The sequence below is a fragment of the Morchella importuna genome (genome assembly GCF_003444635.1).
Source record: "Morchella importuna strain M04M26 chromosome Unknown Morimp01GS006, whole genome shotgun sequence".
NCBI classification, from domain to species: Eukaryota; Fungi; Ascomycota; class Pezizomycetes; order Pezizales; family Morchellaceae; genus Morchella; species Morchella importuna.
Genome location: NW_025763403.1, coordinates 875,732 through 897,610, shown reverse-complemented (window position 1 = coordinate 897,610; position 21,879 = coordinate 875,732). Strand labels below are relative to the sequence as shown.

Here is a 21,879-nt window from a genome sequence, read left to right as displayed (position 1 = left end):
ACGGGGATAGCTGGCGGAAGAGCGCGGGAAGGAGGGAGGGAGGGAGGGGGGAGGGATGCCGGCGTTAATGGGCGTTGGGCATGGTTATGGTCATGGGTTTGTTTGTTTTTTTTTCTTTCGGAGAACTTTTTGTTTTTGTTTTTGTGTTTTTTTGTGTGTATATATCGAGAGGGACTTTCAATGGAATGGGAATATCATATCACTAGGAATTACTGCTATTTACAGGGAGGGCGCTGGGTGGGGTGCAATTGGGGCGGGTTTGTGAAGAGTGGATAGAGATCAGGGGCGTGGGGATTCGTGGATTGGTGCGTAGACCCTGGGTTAGTTTGCGGGGATCTGTCCGTCCGACTGTCTGTTGACCATGGTGGGCCGGCGGAGCTGGGGTGCGAGTGAGAGGTTGTGATTCGGCCGGGTCTTGTGATGCCGGGAAACAGCACAAGATACACGTATATATGCTTATGCGCGGGTATAAGTTTTTTTTTTTTTTTTTGCTATTTAATCGATCGACCTTGAAGGGGTCTCGGATGTTTATCTACTTGTACTCTGGAGAACCGTATCCAAGCCTGTCCACCTGTTGTTGGTTATTGTATGTAGTTACACGCATGTGCGGTCGATTGTGAAGGTTACTGCGCATGTAGCAAAGTAATCACCGCAGGTCCAGCTGCCAGTCAGTCCTCATCTCCTGGACACGCTGTGGGCCAGGACCAGCGAGCTTAAACCCCCATCGCCAGCCCTCGCGACGGTCACAGCCAACCTAAGCTGAAAAGCATAATCCACCCGCAACCCTGAACTGAGCTGCTGCCTTAGCTAGCCGCTTGTATCTCGTCCAATCGGCGGTCCGCCAGCAGACAGGCCAATCAGATGCTGGGGTCTGTTTTAGCGCGGCATTGCGGGGTACCTACGTTGTGTCCCCGCACCTCCTCTCTACTCTACTCTAGCAGCGATACCGTAGGGGGGTGGTTAAGGGGTTTTGTTTGTCTTGTCCCCAGCTCGATTCCTGGGAAGAAGAAGGGAAGCTGGGGACAAAAACAAGATATTCACAGACGGAATCTGGGGGCAAGATATGGAAAAAGTAGATTTCAGGATACCGACATTTAGCAGGCGTCCTCTTTTGCTTATCTCGCAAACAATTCTTTTCTTATGGCATAGGTTGGTAGCAGTTACAAGACGAAAACAGCAATCAAAACAACGCTTGTCCATTGGCAATTATAATAACAATAACTCGTCCTTCTGGCAAAAGTAACAGCTACGAGAACCCGCACCACAGTACCATGCATAGCAAGATGCAGATTATCACAGGAGCGCCATAATCCCTGCGCTCCCCCCATAGGTTTCACTGGGTGGGAAATGATGGATGGGAGAAAGAGAGAACCAACATTGTATCGCACAGCAGAGCAATGTCAAATTCCAGATCTGGCAATGACGTAGTCGAGGCGGTATTATTGGTTCCCCGGGGTATGCGGTCTGTTATTTCTTTCTTTGGAGCCTTTAACGGTAGGTACGGTATGGTAGGGTGCAAATATCAACACACACACACACATCACACGCAAAAACCACAGTGTAGAAGAAGGGGATCAGGGAAGAGAAGAAGAAAAAGAAATATTGGAGAAAAAAAGAGCGAGAAAAAAAAATGAAAAACCCGTTAAATTTTTTTAGAAAAAAAAAAGAACCCCCGCAATTACCCCAAAGAAGAAGAAAGACAAGAAATCTATGATGACTTCTCGGCAATCTTCTTCTCGACGTTCTTCCGCCTCTCCTCGCGGGAGATCTTGCGGAGACGGTACTTGTTGGACTCGCCCTTCCAGTAGTCCTTGCCCTTGGAGTCCTTGTTGTCGGGGTCCTCGAGGTTGGGGTTCTCGCGGATCTTGGAGTGGGCCTCCTGGTACATCTCCTCGAGACCATCGGCTGCGGGTGCATTACGTTAGTGCGGTGGTTGGGACACAAAACCCACCCTGAAGAACGGGTGGGGTTTTTTTTTTTTTCGAACTAAACTCCGGGGGGGAAGTCATACCTTCGATACCGTCATCCAAGTACTGCTGGAACTGGGACTTGTAGCGCTCCTCATCATCGTCGGCAAGAGTCTCCATGTACTCGGCAACGTGACCGCCAAAGATGTACTTCCTCAGCACCTCAGCCTCCAACTCCTTGGTCTCAATGTCGAATCCAGGGAACCTAGACTCCGAGTGGGGGATGTGGATTCCACCATCGCTGGCACCCTTCATGGCACCGAAAACACGGGCACCAGTGGAGGTCCTCTTAAGACCGACATCGAGAACGGCCTTGAAGGGGCGGCGGCCCTCCTCAGACTCCTCGGTGAGCTTGTACTCGCCGTCGGCCTCGGCAACACCCTCGAACTCCTCGTTCAGGCCGAGCTTGGTGAGCGTGCGGCGGGCGAGGAGGAGACCGGTGGCGTAGGCGGCGGCCCAGTTGGTGAGACCGTGCTTGATGCCGTAGCGGGGGAGCTCGTGCGAGTAGGCGGCGGCTAGGACCTTGTCACCGACAATCTCGGAGGAGATGATCTGCATGATGATCTATATTCCCCAACAAAGATTCCCCCACACAATCAGCTCTCCTGTTTTTTTTCTTCCTGTATCTCGAATTTCTGGTCTGGAAATCTCGGGGGGAAAAAAACGTACGTCTTTGTTGGTGAAGCGGACAACGAGCCTGTACTTGGGCGCATTGTACTTGTTCTTCGCCTGGGTGATCAACCTCTTACGGGCATAGTAATCGGTCTTTCCCTCACGTCTACGACGGTACTTTGTCTGGTAGCGTGAGTAGTACGCACGGTTCTTGACGACCTTGGTGAACGGCTGTTTTTTCGATCAAAAGCTCGGAATTAGCAAAAAAGCTCCAATTTCGTCAAAGTTGGTGATGGCGTTAGAGCTTACCATTTTGGATACTGTCGATTGAGGATGGGGCGGTGGGGTTTGGTTTGTTGAAGCAGTATTCTCTTTTTTTTTTGTGAGTATCGTGCCCCCCAGCAGCTGGTTGAGGTCTGATTTGTGTGGGTGGGCTCAGTAAGATTGCCCTAATCAGTTCGCCCTAAGCCTGGTGACTGCTCATGTGGCTAGTGGTGTGGCAGTGGCAGTGGCACTGGGGCGCAGGGCTTTGTCATGGTGCCTTTCATTCCTTGGCTCTTACTCGGGGCTCTCATCTGTCTGCAACCATCATCTCTCTCCTCTCTTCCATTTCCCCTCTCCATCCCCCAATCCCTTAATCCTTTGTTCCCTCCCCTCGGAGTCCCCCATCCTCCCCTCGGAGTTCCCCCATCCTCCCCTCGGAGTTCCCCCATCCTCCCCTCGGAGTTCCCCCATCCTCCCCTCGGAGTTCCCCCCATCCTCCCCCGTCCTCCCCATCCTCCTCCGTCTTCCCCATCCTCCTCCTCCCCATGATACTACGATAAAAGCAGACTCCTTCCCCCTCTCCCTCTCCCTCTCCCTCTCCCCCTCTCAACAACCAAAAAAACACACAACAGCAGTTCTGGCCCCCCCATGTTCGCTCGGACCCAGGTCACGTCCAGCACCCCCGTTCCAGTCCGAGTCTCTCTTCAAAACAACCGACCTGAAGGACAGAAAGAAAAAAAAAATTTGAAAAAAAAAAAAAATTCTCTTACATTCTCACCTGTTTTCGCGCGCGCGCCCAACCCGCCGCTACAATGAGAGAGACCGGTCCGTAATTGGGGCTGATCCTGTGACCGGGGTCCGAGCCGAAAAACATGTCCGGTTCCGAAGGTGCTGGTGCTTTTTTTTGTGCTGGTTTGTGGGTAAGTTTTTTTTTTTTTTTTTTTTGGTTTTTGTATGTATTAATCTGAAGTGGTAGCCGGGGGGGGGGGGGGTGGAATTGTATTATCCGTTTGGGGTATTAACCGGTGGTGATGGTGGGTTTTGACTTCATCCGGTGTTTTCTTGTTGGTTTTTTCCTTCATTTTTTTTGATAGAGGTATCAGAGGGGGTGGTGACTGCTACTTTTCTCTCTTTTTCTCTTATCACTGTTACCTCCCCACGTCCCCCATGCTGTCCCAACACACTCGACGGGCTGTATGGGGTTGCTCATTCATTTGAGCGCCAGGGGAGAGAATATCGCGACATTTTATGCATAGTTCCGGCGCTTCCTTTTCAATGGGGTCAGATCGGTGGGAAATATTCACTTGTCCTACATATCAATGATATCATGTCTTTTTTTCTTGTTTAGAATATTCATGTTGTTATCAAAGCCGCATTGTGCCGTGCCTACATGTATTTGTGTGATAACATCCAAGGAACATAGAGTGGTGGGTGGAAGGCAGAAAGAATAATATGAAAAGGAAAAACATTGAGGATGAGAACAGGACCGAACTCCCCTCCAGAAACAGAGTTAAAAATCGCTATCTTATAAAAAAGAGACCTTCTACCCTTCACCCATCACATCACAATCTACCAATATCCTTAACTACGCCAGTCCAGTCCAGTCCGTCAGTCCGTCAATCTAAAACCCTTCTCTTTCTCCTCCATAACATGCAGTTCCAACGGACCCCACAATCAAGAAAGAAAGAAAAATACAACCCGAAGTAAAGGAACACCATAATAAGCAAACAAGCGGAGGGGATAAATCTAGGAAGCTTTAGACGCGCACCGCGCCCGCGTCTTTAAACTCAAAAGAAAGAAATAATAAAATAAAAAAAGAAAAGTAATATTAACCAAATTAGCTGCAGCTCATGTTGACTAGCTCTCAGTTGGCACAGGAGGGCGCGGTCGTCCCTTGTACTGCTCATCGAACCGCTTCCCCTCCGTCGAACTCAGCATACTCGGTGTCTTCTGCACTACTACGAACCCGTCAGCACTTGGAGGCTTAGGGGCAGCCCTTGCCGGCGGTTCCTCGGTACCACTGGCACTGTTTTCATTCCCGTTGCTGTCGTAGGTCGGGATTGGGGTCTTGCCTTCCTGGGGTTGGGGCTGGTAGAGCTCGGGGAACACTGCCGGGGAACTGCTGCGAGAGCCTGTTCTTCTTCTCTTCAAGGAGGGCCTCAGCGCGACGAATAGACTCCTCGAGGAGCTTCAGCTCTGAGGACTGGAAAGTGACGGATTGCTTCCTGTTGACGAACGTTAGAGATCGGCGTTCAGGGGTAGCGGTGTGAAACATTGGGGGGGGGGGGGGGGCAAAGTACTTTTGCTCAACGGTGGAGGCGAGCTTGTCAAGGCTGTCATCGATCAAAAACGCGTCGTTCAGCTGCTCTGAGAAGGACCGCGCGATTGTCCTATTCCAGTGGTGTTAGAAAGGAGGTTCTCGGGGGAGAGGGGGGGGGGATATGTTTCTGTGGAGGGGAAACATACGAGGTTGGCCTGTAGGTGAACCTGGTGGAGCTCTGTTCTTCTGTTCCGGACATGATGATGAAATTATTTGGTGATGGGTTTGTAAAATAGCTAGTCGTGATAATGTCAATTGGGGGAATGAAGAGGGGACAGATGAGGTTTTATCTATCCGGCTCGATGCTTCGTGTAGATGGTGACTTGCAGCCTTGCGACGGAAACGTAACCGAATCGATTGCTTGCTTGCTTAAATGCTGCACCCCGCCGTGTTCGTTTGTTCTAAAACTTTCGGGTATGTGCGGGAAAGGAACAAGAGAGCTGCAAACGATCGATGAGAAGGGGTGAGTGAGCAGGTGGGGAATCGATAGGATGAGGGGGAAAGAGAAGGAAGAGAAGAAGGCAAGTGGAAAGGATTCGAAGGAAGACAGACAGACAGGCAGGCAGACAGACAGACAGACACCAGGAGGAAGAGCGCGTCCGTGGGTCACTGTATATAATATTCTACTCTACTTCAGCTAGTCCATCCGTGACACTGACTGATAACCACACCCCAAAACTCCCAAAACTAGGTACTCGTAGCATATCTAGAAGGGTAGTCTACAATTTTTTTCTCTTTCTACGGCACTTGACCCTGGGTGGAAATTGATCAGTGGATCAACCCACGCGTGAGCGTTGGTGATGGACCCTGAGGCACTGGATGCCCCATGGTGGTGCTAGCATGTCCCTTCGTTGACAGACCTTACCCAGGAAGGGACAACATTAACCCCTCCTCCCTCCTGGGGGAATGAGAAGGAAAAAAAAGTAAAAAAAGGGGCAAGGTACCAATTCATTCAAAACTCAGGGCCCAGTAGGATATATACCTCGGCGGGCTTGACCAGTACCTTTTCGCATAGCACCGGTAACTACATGGCAATATAATAATGCTATTATTCACTTACCTATGAGGGGTTTCTCCGCTACCATACCTCTGGTTAGTACGGTTCCTGCGCTCGGACACTATGGCGAAATGATCAGCACGAGTAATTTGGCTTTTTCTTTGTGGTGCGCAATATCCGGTCTCTTCCCCTGTGTGGTTTCCCGAGTGTGCCACGGAAGACTCGAATCAGATTGTTGTATGAGATCTGTAAAGCAAGGCATCTCTTTTTTTTGTTTTGTTATGGTGGTGGTGGTGGTGGTGGTGGTGTAACTATCAATCGTTGGGGGTCAGTTCTCGCGACATGACTGGACGATTTGGGGTTGTGGTGGTCCTGGTGTCTTATCAACCAGGGACTTATCTTAAGCTCGTCTTCCATCCCTGCCAGGGGTTGTTGTAACGGGTGTCACGAGTGAGCGTTCGTGATCCGCTGACTTTGCACGGTACGACTCGTGTACCTACATACAGTCCTATCATGACGATGTTTTAACTACATGGTCATAGACTCTGCGTACAGTCACAAATCAGCGCGTGAGCTTGACCTGTTCGTGCGAAGGCGGTCCATTATAAATCATGGGATGGGAGACCTGGTTCTCCGAGATGAGGCTCTTGGGATATAATTTACGTGTAATATACCATACACAGATATTACAGTGTCATTTCCACCTCAAACACCAATACCGCCAGTGCGGTTGGACCATAATAACTAAGGCTCGATAAATCCCAAACCAACCTTTCAGAGGTTTAGGATTCATGCGAAGGCCGCGTCCGGTCAGGGTTAGGGCTAGCATCAGCTGTACCCGAGTTCCTCGTTCGGCGCGCGCACGTTCGCCTGGTCCGTGATCAAAGTAATACAGTGTCAACTATGTAGATATACATATGTTTGCGGGGGAGGGGGTTGTGGATAGTGGGGTCATGTCAAGAACGAAGCCTCTTCAGTGGACCAGCTAAACCAGAGTTAGGGGAGATGATGGATGGAAACGACCAACAGCTAAGTACCCTGACACCGTGACGTTGCTTCCTGACCAATAACTCTGGCTGACGATAAGGAATGAAGTACTGTACCACAATGTATAGCTAATGAGGTTTACGGCAGTAACACCACACGCGTTTAAACCAAACATTTGGGGAAATGATGGGGCCACACGTGGCAGGGAATGGCCTCGCAACTCCAAACACCTATCCGCCGCGGGTATAGCACAATCATGTAGCCTATCGGCAGCAAATCCCAAGAAGACTTATTTCAAACCCACAGCTTTGGTCCAATGCAGGGGTACAGTCGAAGGCTTAGCTAATAATCCGGGAATCTTTGCTGCCGTTGGAAGAGTGTTCGGCATGACGACTGAGCTGAGAACCTAGTTAGACCCTCTGTAGATCATGCTGCTTAGACATGTTTTGCATGTGGTTGATCAAGGTATGAGTCGTATGTATGAAAAGCTGAAGTCACTCCAACTTTTTCTGAGGTAAACGATGTATAAGAACGTTAACGCACATGATGGCACTTAACAAGACGTTGTTATCTCTGCGCCGTATTTCCTTTTCTCTTGGCTTCTTGAGTAAGTCATTCTCCCATCCTACATGTATTTAGTCTAAAGTATCAGTTGAGCGCGCCTATGATTCAAATATAGTCCGGTGTCAAAATTAATATTCAAAAGTTTGACTACATGTACAAGTATCTACTCGTCTGTCTTTTTGTGTTTAGTAGTTTACTTATGTACTCACAAGGACTTAAGTGTATATCTGTAGGCATGTCTCCGCAGGGTTTGAGGGCCCAAAGCGGTGTTAACCTACCTATAGCCCCGTAGGTGGTTAGGATAAATTTGAATTAGATGTAGCTGATAGGCGTATGCCAATCACAAGCCCTCATCACATGTAATGAGGTATGCGAATCACACGCTATCACTCGCACCTAGTCTCTAAAGGATGTTTTGCGCAGTATCAGACAGCATATATGATCCTCGTTCAAGTAATCGAAAACATTTATTCAAGTATAAGTATTCTGAATGACCAGCATACTCACCGAAACCATCCTCATCCCACAGTCCTTGCACTGAGACCATTAGGTCATTACTTGTCTCGAGAAAATGAAATCATATGGAAACAAAGTTCTCTTTGAGAGGCGGTTCCACTACTGAGAAAGGAGTTTGGGGGGGGGTATGGCGGGCTCGAACTTAAGCTTTGTGGAGGTTGGAGAGGTACGGTTTTATCAATAGTGGACTGACGATTCCAACTTAAGTGAGAAGTAGAGGTTAGTGAGTTGTGAGAGTTGTGTTATAGGGCGATCGAGAACAAGTGGTGTGTGCAGTTGGAATTGAGCCCCCCTGTGAGACAAGATTCAATATACCATGTACATACATGTACATGTAGAAGACTACATGTACGCTGCACGCTAGCCTAGCGGATCCATTATACCTCCCCCGTCATTTCTTCCCTAGGCTCGTCCCAACCCGTTTGGGCAGCTTGCTGCAAGTAACGGGCTGGGTACGAGACTATTTCTTCCCCGATCTTTCTATCATCCATCAATCATATCAAAGCACAGTAGCAGACAGGCGAACTTCAAGTGTGAATATTCAATATCCAAACCACTACCGGAACGTGTTGGCCACCCCATAAATCAAAGCAGAGCACCAATAGATATCACCTAAACACACTCCACTAATGGGTTGGCTCGACATATTGCCCGTGAACGACGGACCACCCTAGAAAAAGTCTGCAATATCCCGAACTTTTTGATATGTGTGGTAATGTATGCGCATATTCATGTCAGTACACTCACGGTTCTAACTAACTCGTAGAATGTTTAAATATTTATGAATGGAGAATTGTTGTAGCTGAATTCGAAAAGGCTGGCAGATAGATTTAACGCTAGATAGTTATATCAAACTCCATGGAACGCCTCTACGCTCTACACAGCCTTCCATTCGCCTCAGCCCAGAGTTCACTCCCAACCGCCGTTCTCGCATAAAAGACACCGTGAGGATCCACATTCTTTTTGATACGCAACAATCGCTCATACGAGGCTCCATAGTACTCTTTTGCCCAATCCGGGTCATATGCATTTGCCTAGTGGAGAATCAATGGTAATCAGCATCAGCACTCCCCATGGAAGAACGAGAATTTCACTACAGACCTCATTTACATAAGTTCCTGACCCTGGCGACACCTCTTTAAAAGCCGCGTCAACATCTGCAATCAGATCCAAACCCTCCAAGAAGTCGCTATCCGTCTCGTTACCCAGCCAAAAGTGATTATATAACGGCAGCAACAATCCCGTTTTCCAAATGGGGTTTACTGATGTCTCCTCTAGCACCCCTCCAAACTGTCCGGGCGCTACAAGGTGACCGATTATACCTAATCCAGCCTCTGTGGTTAAACGGAAGGCTTGCGTTACCGCCGTATGGTTAGCTATTACGTGCTCATGAAGAATGAGACGAGAGCTTGTGAACATATTTAGGCCAGCAGCTTCACCGTCGAAGAGGGAATTGTAGCCGGAGAGAAATGTGGGATAGGTGGTTATGGTTGCGGTGTATGGTACGCCGAGGGTATCGAGAGAGGTGAATAGAGGAGAAAGGATTTCAGTAAGTTCGGACGTCGTCTTTCCCGTTGCCAGAAGCGGTTTCAAGAGGAATGAATTCGCATTAATTTCGTAGTAACCGTATATACCGGCTTCGGCGTATTGTGGTGCGAAGGAGTGGAAAATATTAATGCCTTCCCAAAAGATTTCTGGTGTAGTCTTATCGTAGTGGAGCTCTATTACAGCACCAGAGACCATTGGAGTAGGGAAGGTTTTCACGGTGACAGAGGTCACAACACCCCAGGACGAGCCACCACCACCACGTAGCGCCCAGAAGAGATCAGAATTGTTGTGGGCGTCGGCAGTTTTATACAGACCATCTGCAGTTACCAACTTGAATTGGAGGACATTGTCTACGGCCATTCCATGGAGAGGGGACAGAGGACCGTGACCGCCGCCTTGGATATAGCCTCCAGAGAAACCAACGCCCTAAGAAAAATTAGTAGTCTGGGCAGAAGCTGCGAAGGGTACTGTAATCATACAGCGCATTCGCCCCCAACAATGACCTTCCCAACCACATCCAGGGCATTATAGATACTGGCTGTTTGCCAACCAGACCCGAGAGTTACTGCGCTACCATTATAGGTTGTAGAGGGGTCAGAGTAGGAATCAATGATCTCGATTTCCTTGAAATGGTGAGTCCAGATACTAAGAGAGCCTGCACCAGTTGACTTCCCCATGAAATCATGGCTATAACATGTCAACGCAGGTCTTTTCAAACAATTCAAGCCTATGAACAATTGCAACCTACCCTGTATTCTTAATAACCCTATCACCAAGCGGAAAATTTAGCTTCTATTGAGATAAATTGACTCTCAGATCCCATTAATTGCACTCACAGTCTAACGTTATTTAACCTCGCAAAGTTCACTCCAGCTTGCACATCTTCTACAGTCGTCGCATTAATCACATACTCTGGATATGTCCCTAGGGAGCATCTCTCCTCCGGATTCGTGGTCGGTAAACAGGTTATATTCGTCCAGAAGTCCCAAAGCACCCCTACTGGATGATTGAACCTGACCACGGGGTGGAGACCCTTCAAGTTAATGCTATGAATCAGACACTTTGGTAAATTGCAGGGAAATACTTACGATGAATCCTGCTCTCCCCAATTTGCTGTTACAAGCTCACATTTAACGGGGTCATAGGTAGAAGTATTCTTAAACTTCTTATGACACGACGCAGCCGGTGGAATGGCAGCGATCAAGCGGCCGGAGACGGTACTGTTTAGGGAGTCCCACTTTGCTCGCGATGGCCAAGAGGGCGTATTGGGGTAGGATTTACAAGTGGAGGCGGCGGAAGCGGTTGAAATTCCGGTGAGTGCTAGGATAGAGAGAAGGTGTAGCATTGTGTGGTGAATGGAGGGCCCAACGAACTTGCGAATGGGAGGGGACACGGGTAGTTCTTATAGGTCTGAGTACTAAGGTGTATGACGGTTGTTTGAGCGGCTGTTAGACCAGGACGTAAGTTCTTGATCTCAAGGCTTCAATTCGAGGTGCTCCCTAGTAGGGTTTGTAATGCATGCATCTCGTGCGCGGAGTGCAGCAAAGATCACTGCATATTGATAATCAATTAAATGCGGCACATCACGACAGTTTTCGTCAGTAGAACCTTGATTAGTTATTAGGTTTGAGATTTTCGGGAGTTGTGAATTATGGTTTACATAAATCCGCCGATAGGAGATATATACCTAGTTCCTGCATCGAATCTATCGGTTATTCGCAACCCGACTCGCGAAAAATCCAGCCTGCTTAAAGTTCTGCATTAGTCCGGGGCAAAAGGCACTGCATCTTTACTCTAGATATCTGCAGGCGGGCGGCGTTGAGTAAGCTGATGACCATTGGTGCCATGTGTATGTAGAGAATGCAAATATACACATGAATAAATAAGAGTTGGCAGAGTTGGTTGTCGAAACGAATGTCAATCAATTAACCCTGTCCTAATACCAAGCCACGAGTGATGGCCGGTGATCTCCAAACGAACTACCTTCGCTGGGAACAATATGACGACGCTCTGAAACAGATACGAGTGATTCGTGATGATCGCATTGATTTTAGTGTGGTAATTACCAGCCACTAATGCTGGAGGATAGTCAGATTGTGAATTCAGTGCGGAGCTCGAAAATTTCCACAAATCACACCGGGGAGTACCTACTTGCTGATATTCGTACGAAAGGCTCATAATGGGAAGCGCGCCAAACGTCTCCATCTATTAACCTCATTCTCTGTTTAAGGTCGTCTTAAGTACATATATGTATTACGAAAAATGATTTATGTCTGAGGTGTAGTGTCTATAGTGGGTTATAATACATATGATGATCTACTAGGATATGTATATGTATATATATGTAGCTACATGTATTTACAATTGTACTCGCGCGGCCGGTTCGAAGCCGCTCAAAGAACTGTGGCGAGTGATCTGGCAACAACTAAGAGCTCATGTTTTTGCAGTATTCAGATCAATTGCCTTTTTGTCTGAGCGGCCTCAATCCGACAGCGCGAGTACGTAAGAGATAGGTTGAGACAGATAATACATGTGCCAAAAACATTGGGAGCCAAAATTCTAAGTACATGCACATATATGTATGCATGCAGTACACGGTCTCTTGAACCACACACATTAGGTTTTTATTGAATGTGATCGTGATAACATGAGTGGAGAAAGAGTGAACCGAAAGCATGCAGCACAAGCTGTTTGTTTTTCATAGTCTAGATCTAGAGAAGTAGTACACGACTCTAATTAATCAGGCGTTTTATCTATAAATATAAACTCGTTCCTAGAACCACCTAATTCCCAGTATACGGACGAATGGAGTACGTACTTCGAATTCGATAGTGGTAACTGTTACACATCTGTAGCTACATGTATATTATATGAAAATGCTCATGAGGCCAGCTGTAATCAAGCTCATGTTAATTATCCGTCGCACACCACAGGCCGATGTACCGTTACTTCTACACCTTTCACTACCCTAGCTTCGATCCCTTATTGATACAAACTTTGCATCCAATATACATAGCTGTTCATTACACCAAGAAATTAAACGGGGCTCGAGATACGTACTAGTAAGTGGTGAGGGTTTAATATGTATGCTTAGATGTTTCTCGTACGCATTTAGTTAACTATAAAGTCTAGGCAATTCTAGCCCACTGTACTACGGTTACGAGAAAAGCCATTGACTTTTTAACTCTTCGGGGCTTTCAATTCCCATGGCCAAGATGCCCGAGAGTTATACTGCCAATATCACTGTAGAGAAAGGATGGACCTGGAATGACATGGATGTGACATCCCTCAAAAGGGACCTTTACTGGATGAGAAAAGACTTCAACAATGCTATTGAACACCTGGATATCTCCCTACCCGTCACTAACTACAAAGAGCGCAAGGGCTCTTAGATCTTTGTGCCCACATCCGCTCATGGCCATCGATACTTGAGACCGTAACTAAGGCCAGTGAGGGCCAAGGCTTGAGTATATGGGAGAAAAGACACAACTATACTTTGCCTATGGCTGATTTGAATGAGGCGTATAGGATGACAAGATCCTCGGCGGACGCGCTGATGCAGAAGATATTACTGGACTTGGATGTATATTCTAAATCGGATCGTCCAAATCACGATCATTTGGATTTACTTATTGCGTGTTTTGGAGAGAGTAAGGGGATAGAACACTATTCTTCCTATATGTGGATGTGGTGGATAAATAATCCGCCGTTTTAGTTGCTCTCGTTGGCGGATGGTGCCAGAGAAAATAGTTCAAGCTGGCACATGCATGCATATATATATATGCGTCTATACGTACTAAATGACTGATTCATTTGACTTTGTCGAGTCTGTATGGGCTGAATGGATAATCGAGGCGTTTTATTTCGAGGGGGGTTGATAGCGCTTTCCTTGAGCTACTTGAGGTCACGCTATAGCTGTAGGATTTATGTAAGGCATTTTATAGATTGCATTATAGTTAGCTACATGTAGCTAACTATGTGAATTGCATGCACGGGCTTTAATTATGCATGCGAGGAATTATGCGCAAATAAAAAAGCTATTATGCCCTGATTTTGTGCTGGAAGAAAATTCCTATCTGTGCTGAAGACTCTATTTAATTCGGGCGTCGAGTTAGCCTTCAATCTTCTTATCAAATTTTGTACGACGATATATGTGAGCAATTTTGCACAAAGTCAATACTGATCCATGATCAATAATACACGAAGTTCAAACCTTTCGTCATCTTCGATGCCTAGAACCCTGTAACGGCACATCCCGTAACCCCGAAGCCTCACCGCCAAGCCTATCGACAGAGCTTCACATTTCCAACCCCATCCAGTTCAAAATACCACACACACGCACCAATGATCCGAACTACATTCCGCAGGCTTATGCTGCGACAGCAGCCTCGAATCATCGCAAACCCCTCTCAATGGTTCATCGTTCCAGCGCGTGCCCCCGGGATCGTCGCCGCCAAACGGGCATTCTCGCAAACACAGGCTGTTGCATACAATAAGGGTGGTTTCTCCCTCGAAGACTTCCACAAGGTCTCAGAGGGCACACTCGAAGGTATTCTCGAGAGTGTTGAAGCGATTGCAGAGAAACGTACAGATGTGGACGTTGAGTACAGCGTTTGTTCTCCCTCTGCTCCTCCGAAAAACTTAGCTAACAAACTTGAATTACTAGGCCGGGGTCCTTACTATTACACTGCCGCAGGGAACATATGTGATCAATAAACAGCCCCCGAACCGGCAGATATGGATCTCATCACCTATTACTGGCCCTAATAGATTCGACTGGGACCCGATAAACTATAAATGGATTTCGACGAGGGATGGGTCCACGCTGGGTGGGGTGCTGAAGAAAGAGATTGGCATCGAGTTTTCTATCTCAATGCCGCTAGGATACTTGTAGGTATACGTTGAAAGCGTGGGACCTGCTTTACTGTAATTTGTTGTAACTATATACTCAACTAAGTTTGCTATTGAGGAATGAACACAGCGTTAGTTCCCAGGGGATAGATTTTTGTCTTCGTATGATTACTGTCTGTACGTATAGTTAATCAGAAAAAGATCCTCAGCTATATGCTTACAAACTCTGGAGATTGGCAATTGGATAAACCTGCATACTATAATTCGACCTGAGTTTAATTTCATTTCCAATGGATATTGTAAATGCACACCGGAGGCCCGGAGAAGACGTTGAACAACTATTAACAAGCGATAGGGATCCAGAAAACTCCAACCCCAGTGGTGTCACATAGGAAGGTATGGGCTATATTTTAAAATGTACTCCCCACCTCCTCGCACTTGTTCTCATCACTTCTTCCCTCAATACAGCTTCAGAGAATCCCTAACATTTTCGCCGCCAACTTCATTGATATCCCCCATCGCACTCATTATTTACTAGGCTTTTTCATGAATTGCTCCTTCCCCTACACTGAAGCGCAGCTCTTTTTCTTGCTTCTGACACGATATCATAAGCTTAAGAGTTGTGTTATCTACGGAACCATTCGCCACCCCGATCGGACCATCCAATAATAAGCATAACCTATCTCATAGAAACAGCTATGCCCTAAAGGATGGTTAACATTGACCGATCGGAAATACAGTGAATAAAAGGTAGAGATCTTTTTTCTCCCAGTGTGTTTTGCGATGAGCAGGAAGCAGTGGTTGTGAAGATAGTCGTAAGTAGAACTCGGTGCCCCACCATGTTCATCCTCTCCAAAGCTGATCTGAGATTAAGAAAATCAGGGATGATAGGCCCATGGGTGTTTGTTTACAGTGGATAATGGCTAGCTCCGACAGAGACTTCACATTCGTCTATTTTAAATCACGAGATCACGGCCCCGTACATAACCGCGCTTTCGGTTCCCAATTATGTACCGTTGTTAAGGTTCCACCCTGTACCCACAGTCGAGCCTTTACCCAGCATGAATCATGACTTCAAGGGAGGCAAATGAGATTTTCCCTGGCTTATCGGGGGGTTTAGTTTCGCTCGCTTGGCCACAAAATTAAGCTTATTATCTGGATACTATTCCCGACGAGGGCTCCTCGGCCGCTGATGCCCTAGATCTAGATTGCATCATTAGAGAGTCACTCGCTAAACCGCGAAAGCACGTGCAAACCTATAAATGCCGCCTCTGAGAATATCTAGAGAATATAGCTACTGGGAGTTCGTGGAAGCCAACTCGCAACCTTATTCACCCGTCTTCAGTGTTCAGATCTGGAATCGCGACATGGCCGCAACCTGGCACCGCATAGGCGAAGCAGCAAAGAAATCACTCTCTCGCATTTCTCCTCCGCCGGACTTGAGTCAACCGGATATGGATCATTTTTACACGCAGCCGATGGAATTCTTAAAATCGATATCCGAAGGCGCTCAATTTTGCTCGACGGTTTTCTCTCTGGCGAAAGTACTCATATCACAATATGATCCCTCGAAACTGGCCTCCGGTGTTATATTCAATGCTTCGCAAGATTATCGAGACGCGGTCTGTTCGCTCCTTAAGAGGTGTGAAGAGGTTTTTGTGCGATTTTAAAAAAGGACATATCTACTTTAGAAGTCTTTTAGTAATAGATCATGTTTTAACGGGCGCAAGGTAGCGACGAAAACCTCCACTCCCCCCCGGATACCTCTACTGGTCAGATGGTTTATACTCTGGTAATCTAATCAAGCATGTGGTGTTGTTGTTAGTGTTTTAAAACCCGAACCTACACCTAGCATCTGGTCGTCTTACGAAATCAAACCAGTCAAGGTCCAAGATCCATTTCCTTTCCAAGGAGGCTGTACGGTAGAATGGATACCACGATTCTTACCAATTACAGAAGACAAAACGACGGATCCAGATTTCCAGGCGGTGAAGTGGCAAATCGAGAATCAAAAATTCCCCGAGAGGGCTGGCCCTTCTTTTATCGGTATCACGGTGGTGGATATTGGCTTCTCTTCGGCCCTTGCCATCAGGGTAGTCCTCGTAGTCTTTGATGAGATTTTCGATATATGGTGTATGGATCCGGAGAAACCAATCCTTACGGCCAAAGGTTATATTGGTGACGTGGGAACACAGCGGGGGAGCGAACGGGCGATTGTCCGGTGGTTTGGACTTGACAGAGATCTTTGAAAGAGATGAAAGGGTCCACTCTTTATGCAGGATACCTCGACCTATTCACCATAGCGTGGAAAAACCATTAGTACATGGTTCCAATATCAGCAGAACGGGGGCCAATGAAAGAGGGAGCGTTGGGATATTTGTGAAACCTACATCAGACGCTGGATTTGGATATTGCTTAACCGCAGGCCATATTGCGGTCAATTCAGAGGATAAAAGTGACCAGTCGGGTTCAACAGTGTCGCTGCGTATGGAGTTGGTGCGGATCCCAGTGGTTGGGTGGAGGATTGGGCAGTGGTAAAGATGAAAGATGGCTGGATAGGCGCAAACGGCTCTTGCTGTGAACTTGATTCGTACGGAATCGCCAAAGTTCTTAATATGAAGAGAGGCTCTAAGGTAAAAGAAGGATTGGAGCCAAACACATGTGTGAGAGGGGGTGAAACCGTTGGTAAGGATGGAGCATCAACAGGAATAACTGGAGGAATAGTGAATGGTACATGCTTTTATATGTATCAACGTGGAGAAGGATTTTTGAGGGGTGCCCCGAATTCCACACGTCCAAGCAGCTTTTCACGGCCAGCAAAGCTCGAACTCATCTTGCCGATCGGAGATAAACCATTTTGTGCCGGCGGAGACTCTGGAGCTGCTGTTTTTCGCGTTGTGCAAGAGCGGCTAAGTTGGTGCGGTATGCTGGTCGGAATCGGCAATTTGGAGGGCGCAATGAACATACCTGGTGGTGGATTGATGGTACCGCAAGCTGTGGTCCGATCGAGGGGAGGAGAGGTCTTGAATTGTGGGTTTTCTTTGTGTAGCACAAAGATTGTAAGGCATATTGATACATTGCATTTATATCTCACTCAGGGACACCTGATTCCAAGTCTTTTTTTCTGCTTCGTTCAGGCGCTTGTTTTATCATGGAATACGAAACGAATTACTACGCATGACATTGCAAATACATCTTCACACTCAGTACGTACATATACAAGGTACATAGAAAATACTCGAGGAGCTGTGGGACAGGCGTGAAGTAAATTTCGGCGTTTCAACAAATCAATCTATATAAACTATATGTGGAGGATCTACTACCATAAGAATGCTAATGTCTACATCTGTAGCTATGTACATACATGTAGTGATGGGCACGAGACGAGAGTACGTAGGCTAAAGTGGCATTTTATCTAATTCCTACTTTACAAAGAACATTCCTTTGAGGTTGATATATTCATCTCCCATCGCTTCTCGCTCGATTAGTATGTTTGATAGAATAAAATAAGAACTCGAAGGGGTTTAGTTGATATAATGTAACTCGAGTGATATCCCGTGAATTGTTGCAGTCAGATGTGCTAAAATATTCAAATATCATTAAAAGTGTTTAAGACCACAGTATCCGATGTGGTGTAACGGTTAGCATCGCTCGCTTTCACCGAGCAGATCGGGGTTCGATTCCCCGCATCGGAGCAACAAAAAATATTTTTGACTTTTTAGGTTCTGTCTGGAGGAACGGCAGCGTCGCAACCGCAATCCCCATCAATTATATTTTGAGTAGTGCAAATCAAAATTTGGTCAAATTACGGTTTGGGTATCCAAACAGTCACCTTGGATGGCGTTTTGGGGATGGCTGTGGTGTGGGTTTTAGTGGTCATGATTTGGGGCTTGCAACCATGATTTGGGTGGCTTCCAGACGGAACCTTAAACACTACTGTTTTAAAATACCGCGCGTGAACACTCAGTCAGTCGCGCACCACAGAAAAGGTCAACAGCAATCGGCCGAAACGAACACCAGGTTTATGCGCGGCTGGCTGGTCTGCACGAGTGAGTGTCACCTTTACTGTTAAAAGTCAAAAGCCAGGGCGGGGTATGAGGTGGAAGTATATGATTGGTACTTCATTTTAGTACCTAATACCTCGCAACCCGCCCCGACTTTTGACTCGCGCACCATACAAGTACCGGGTGTTGAGGGTAAGTGATCAGAATCTGATAAGTGAATGTTGCGGTGAATACATGTATTTGTCTTATCAGATTCTGATCACTTTTCGCACCCTAGTACTCTATGTGTATGTAGGTACTCTAGGTATTTGTCTCTATATCAGCACCTTCTTTCCACCCCGTTTCCTAACATCGATCTTGCCGGGAACCACCCAGAGTCATGGCAGAAGCCATAGGTCTTGCAGCGAGTATCATTGGAGTTGTTAAAATTACCGGAAGCTTGGTTTCTCTTGGTTATAACTACCTGGGAGGGGTTAGGGATGTATCGAACGAACTCCGAAAGCTCGTGGATGAGCTCCATTCCCTCGCCCAAGTTCTTCTCGTCTTACGGGATCATGCTCGTGACGACATATTACTTCAGCCCACAGCACTACAGAGACTTAATGACCAAAATGGACCGCTTCCACGATGCGCATTGGAACTAAAAACACTACAGGGGAAATTGGAACCTAAACTGGGGCTGCGGGGAATGGTGAAGTATCTTTTGTGGCCGCTCAAGGAGAAAGAAACCCTTCAATATATTGATAGTATAGAACGGTATAAGAGCTTGTTCAATTTAGCGCTGACAACGGATCATTTGTGGGTTAAATCTTATTCCGAGGAGTTTATATGTCTCGCTGATAGGCATGTATAAGTTAGTGCCTTATCAAGAACTATTGACGGATGCGTCCGAGATACGAACCAAATTATGCACGAGCTCCGGAACGAATCATCGGTGCTGACCTCTCATGTGGATAGAATGTTGACTGGTAGGTACACTCCTGTCGAATAATTCAAAAATTTGAAACTCCCTTTGGGCTAATCCATCGACCGATTCTTAGCGGAAAAGCGAAACAAGATACTTAATTGGCTATATCCCGGAAACTTCGACCAAAAACATGTCGAAATTAGTGGAAGGAGACAAAAACACACGACGGGTTGGATTTTTGGGACAGCAGAATTCAAAAAATTGGTTCAAAGATCAGCCTGATTATTTGATGCTTTGGGGCTATGGAATTCGTATGTTCGAGTCATTATGGTTTTTATTAACTTCGGGTCAAAGTAGAACTAACCACAAACACGTTGGGTAGCTGGTGCAGGAAAAACATTTATAAGGTATTGATGAATTTCTCATATCTCCAATTTGGTCTAAATTTATCATGAGAGATATGTGATGAGATCAACGGCCTCTCGTGGCCTGAGAGTAGTGCGGTTTGGTTTGGTAATTAATATCTACCAAGGTGTACTTCTCCCCCTAGACTCTGTCGAGGTTATCATTTTGGTTTCTAGTTATTCAAGAAGTCTAGTTGGATGACATTTATCCACAGCTCTTCAATAATCGACTATCTAAAGACTCAGAAATCAGGCGGGAATTACGGGGTATCGTACATATATTTCGAATACGTCGAGAGAGACCAGCAAAGACCAATTGACATTCTCCGCAGCCTTGTTAGACAACTCGCCCGCCAAATGGATCACTTGCCAGCAGCCCTCGAACTGCTGTATGATACCCATTATCCCAAACAGGATAATCCAAGCTTTGAAGATGTATATTCAGCATTTATCGAAGTTTCTAGTCGTTTTAGACGAACGTTCTTAGTCTTTGATGCATTGGACGAATGCGATCAGAAGTATCAGAGGAAGGGCCTCTTGCCTTTATTTCACAGGCTCAAAGAGGATGGGCTCAGTCTATTCATAACAAGTCGGCCATACCCAGAAGATATTCAACTTTCTTTTGAAAATGCTGTAAAGCTGGAAATTTTAGCCCAAGTAGAAGATATCGGAGTGTATATCCGGCAGAAGATCGAAGACAATCCACGTGCGAGGCGCCTGGTGCGGAAAGAGGGTTGTGAAGAAAAGATAATCTCTGAGCTTACAGATTGCGCCAAGGGGATGTAAGTACATATATCATAGATGTGACAATGATCACCTTTCCTCAACTGACCTTGATCCTATGAAGGTTTCTCCTTGTACGCTTCCATATCGAGCACATATGCCAGCAGACAACCTTGAAGCAGATTCTGTCTGAACTTTCGAATCTCAATAGCGCATCATCCAGGGAGAGGCCATTGGACCCTACTTATGACCGAGTCATGGATCGAATCCGCAAACAACCGAGAGTTTGCAATCAACTAGCTATGAAAACCCTTTCATGGCTCGTGAAGGCTAGAAGAATTCTTATAATCAATGAACTGTAAGAGGCTGTATCTATAGAGTTAGATCAGGACTACATTGACGAGACCGATTTACCGGACGTGTCAACATTACTTGATGTATGCGCCAGTCTAGTAATAATTGACCAGAACAGTAAAACTCTGGGATTGGCTCATTACACTGTTCAAGAGTACCTATTGCGGAATCGGATCATCCTTGACAATGAAGCGGAATATCTTTTAGCAGCGGGGTGCCTTACGTTCCTATCGCTTGATTTTGCACAACTGGACAAACCCACGGATATGTTCCAGTTACATCCTTTTTCGGGATACCCAGCACGATACATGGATTCCCACCTAAAAAATTACGAAGAGAGCTCGACAGTTGATATCCTACTTAATTTTCTTAAGAAACCAGGAGCAATTCAGTGGTACAACGAACTACAAGGTAGATATATGCAAAACATACCACTGCAGTTAGCATGTGCTTGGGGGCATCATGCTGCAGCCCGCCGTCTTTTAGAAGAGGACCCCAGTACTATATCGGTTGCCAATGAACACGGACTCAGCGCAATACATGTTGCATCGGCAGCTGGCCACGAGGAGATTATTGATCTTCTGATTGCAAACGGTGCTGATATCCTGGATCGGGCCGCCAGAGGAACGGGTGTGCTCCACTTAGCAGTAGAGAATCGTCACGCTAGAGTAGTCTCTTTACTGCTCATACAAGGTGCTAATCCATTAGCACAAGATGCAGATGGATGGATACCCCTTCACGCGGCATTAGCGGGACAGGACAAAGAAATTGTCGCATTGTTACTTGAAAATGGTACTGATTACAGCGCAATGGCGGGAGGACTCAGTGTATTAGGTAGTCTAATAGCTTCTGGGGGGAATC

The 21,879-nt window shown here is 46.5% G+C and overlaps 5 protein-coding genes across 5 annotated transcripts; 2 read left to right on the top strand and 3 right to left on the bottom strand.

Moving 5' to 3' along the window:
* Window positions 1–1,708: 1,708 nt before the first annotated feature.
* Window positions 1,709–2,891, bottom strand: LAJ45_03051 (uncharacterized protein; the record flags this gene model as incomplete). The annotated part of the gene is made up of 4 exons (XM_046112640.1): window positions 1,709–1,905; window positions 2,012–2,531; window positions 2,637–2,810; window positions 2,889–2,891. The coding sequence occupies 4 exons, from the start codon at window positions 2,889–2,891 to the stop codon at window positions 1,709–1,711; spliced, it is 894 nt and encodes a 297-aa protein (XP_045974129.1).
* A 1,984-nt stretch (window positions 2,892–4,875) lies between these two features.
* LAJ45_03050 (uncharacterized protein) lies at window positions 4,876–5,362 on the bottom strand (the record flags this gene model as incomplete). Its single annotated transcript, XM_046112639.1, has 3 exons — window positions 4,876–5,068; window positions 5,144–5,233; window positions 5,310–5,362. The coding sequence occupies 3 exons, from the start codon at window positions 5,360–5,362 to the stop codon at window positions 4,876–4,878; spliced, it is 336 nt and encodes a 111-aa protein (XP_045974128.1).
* Window positions 5,363–9,096: 3,734 nt separating this feature from the next.
* LAJ45_03049 (uncharacterized protein) lies at window positions 9,097–11,120 on the bottom strand (the record flags this gene model as incomplete). The annotated part of the gene is made up of 6 exons (XM_046112638.1): window positions 9,097–9,261; window positions 9,329–10,201; window positions 10,255–10,462; window positions 10,524–10,541; window positions 10,612–10,788; window positions 10,864–11,120. 6 exons carry the CDS (start codon window positions 11,118–11,120, stop codon window positions 9,097–9,099), a joined length of 1,698 nt encoding a protein of 565 aa, XP_045974127.1.
* Window positions 11,121–14,119: 2,999 nt separating this feature from the next.
* Window positions 14,120–14,899, top strand: LAJ45_03048 (uncharacterized protein; the record flags this gene model as incomplete). Its single annotated transcript, XM_046112637.1, has 4 exons — window positions 14,120–14,386; window positions 14,442–14,665; window positions 14,745–14,803; window positions 14,859–14,899. The coding sequence occupies 4 exons, from the start codon at window positions 14,120–14,122 to the stop codon at window positions 14,897–14,899; spliced, it is 591 nt and encodes a 196-aa protein (XP_045974126.1).
* A 4,110-nt stretch (window positions 14,900–19,009) lies between these two features.
* On the top strand, window positions 19,010–20,841 carry LAJ45_03047 (uncharacterized protein; the record flags this gene model as incomplete). The annotated part of the gene is made up of 8 exons (XM_046112636.1): window positions 19,010–19,428; window positions 19,489–19,598; window positions 19,671–19,739; window positions 19,810–19,848; window positions 19,920–19,944; window positions 20,157–20,208; window positions 20,708–20,723; window positions 20,789–20,841. The coding sequence occupies 8 exons, from the start codon at window positions 19,010–19,012 to the stop codon at window positions 20,839–20,841; spliced, it is 783 nt and encodes a 260-aa protein (XP_045974125.1).
* Between the last annotated feature and the right edge of the window lie 1,038 nt (window positions 20,842–21,879).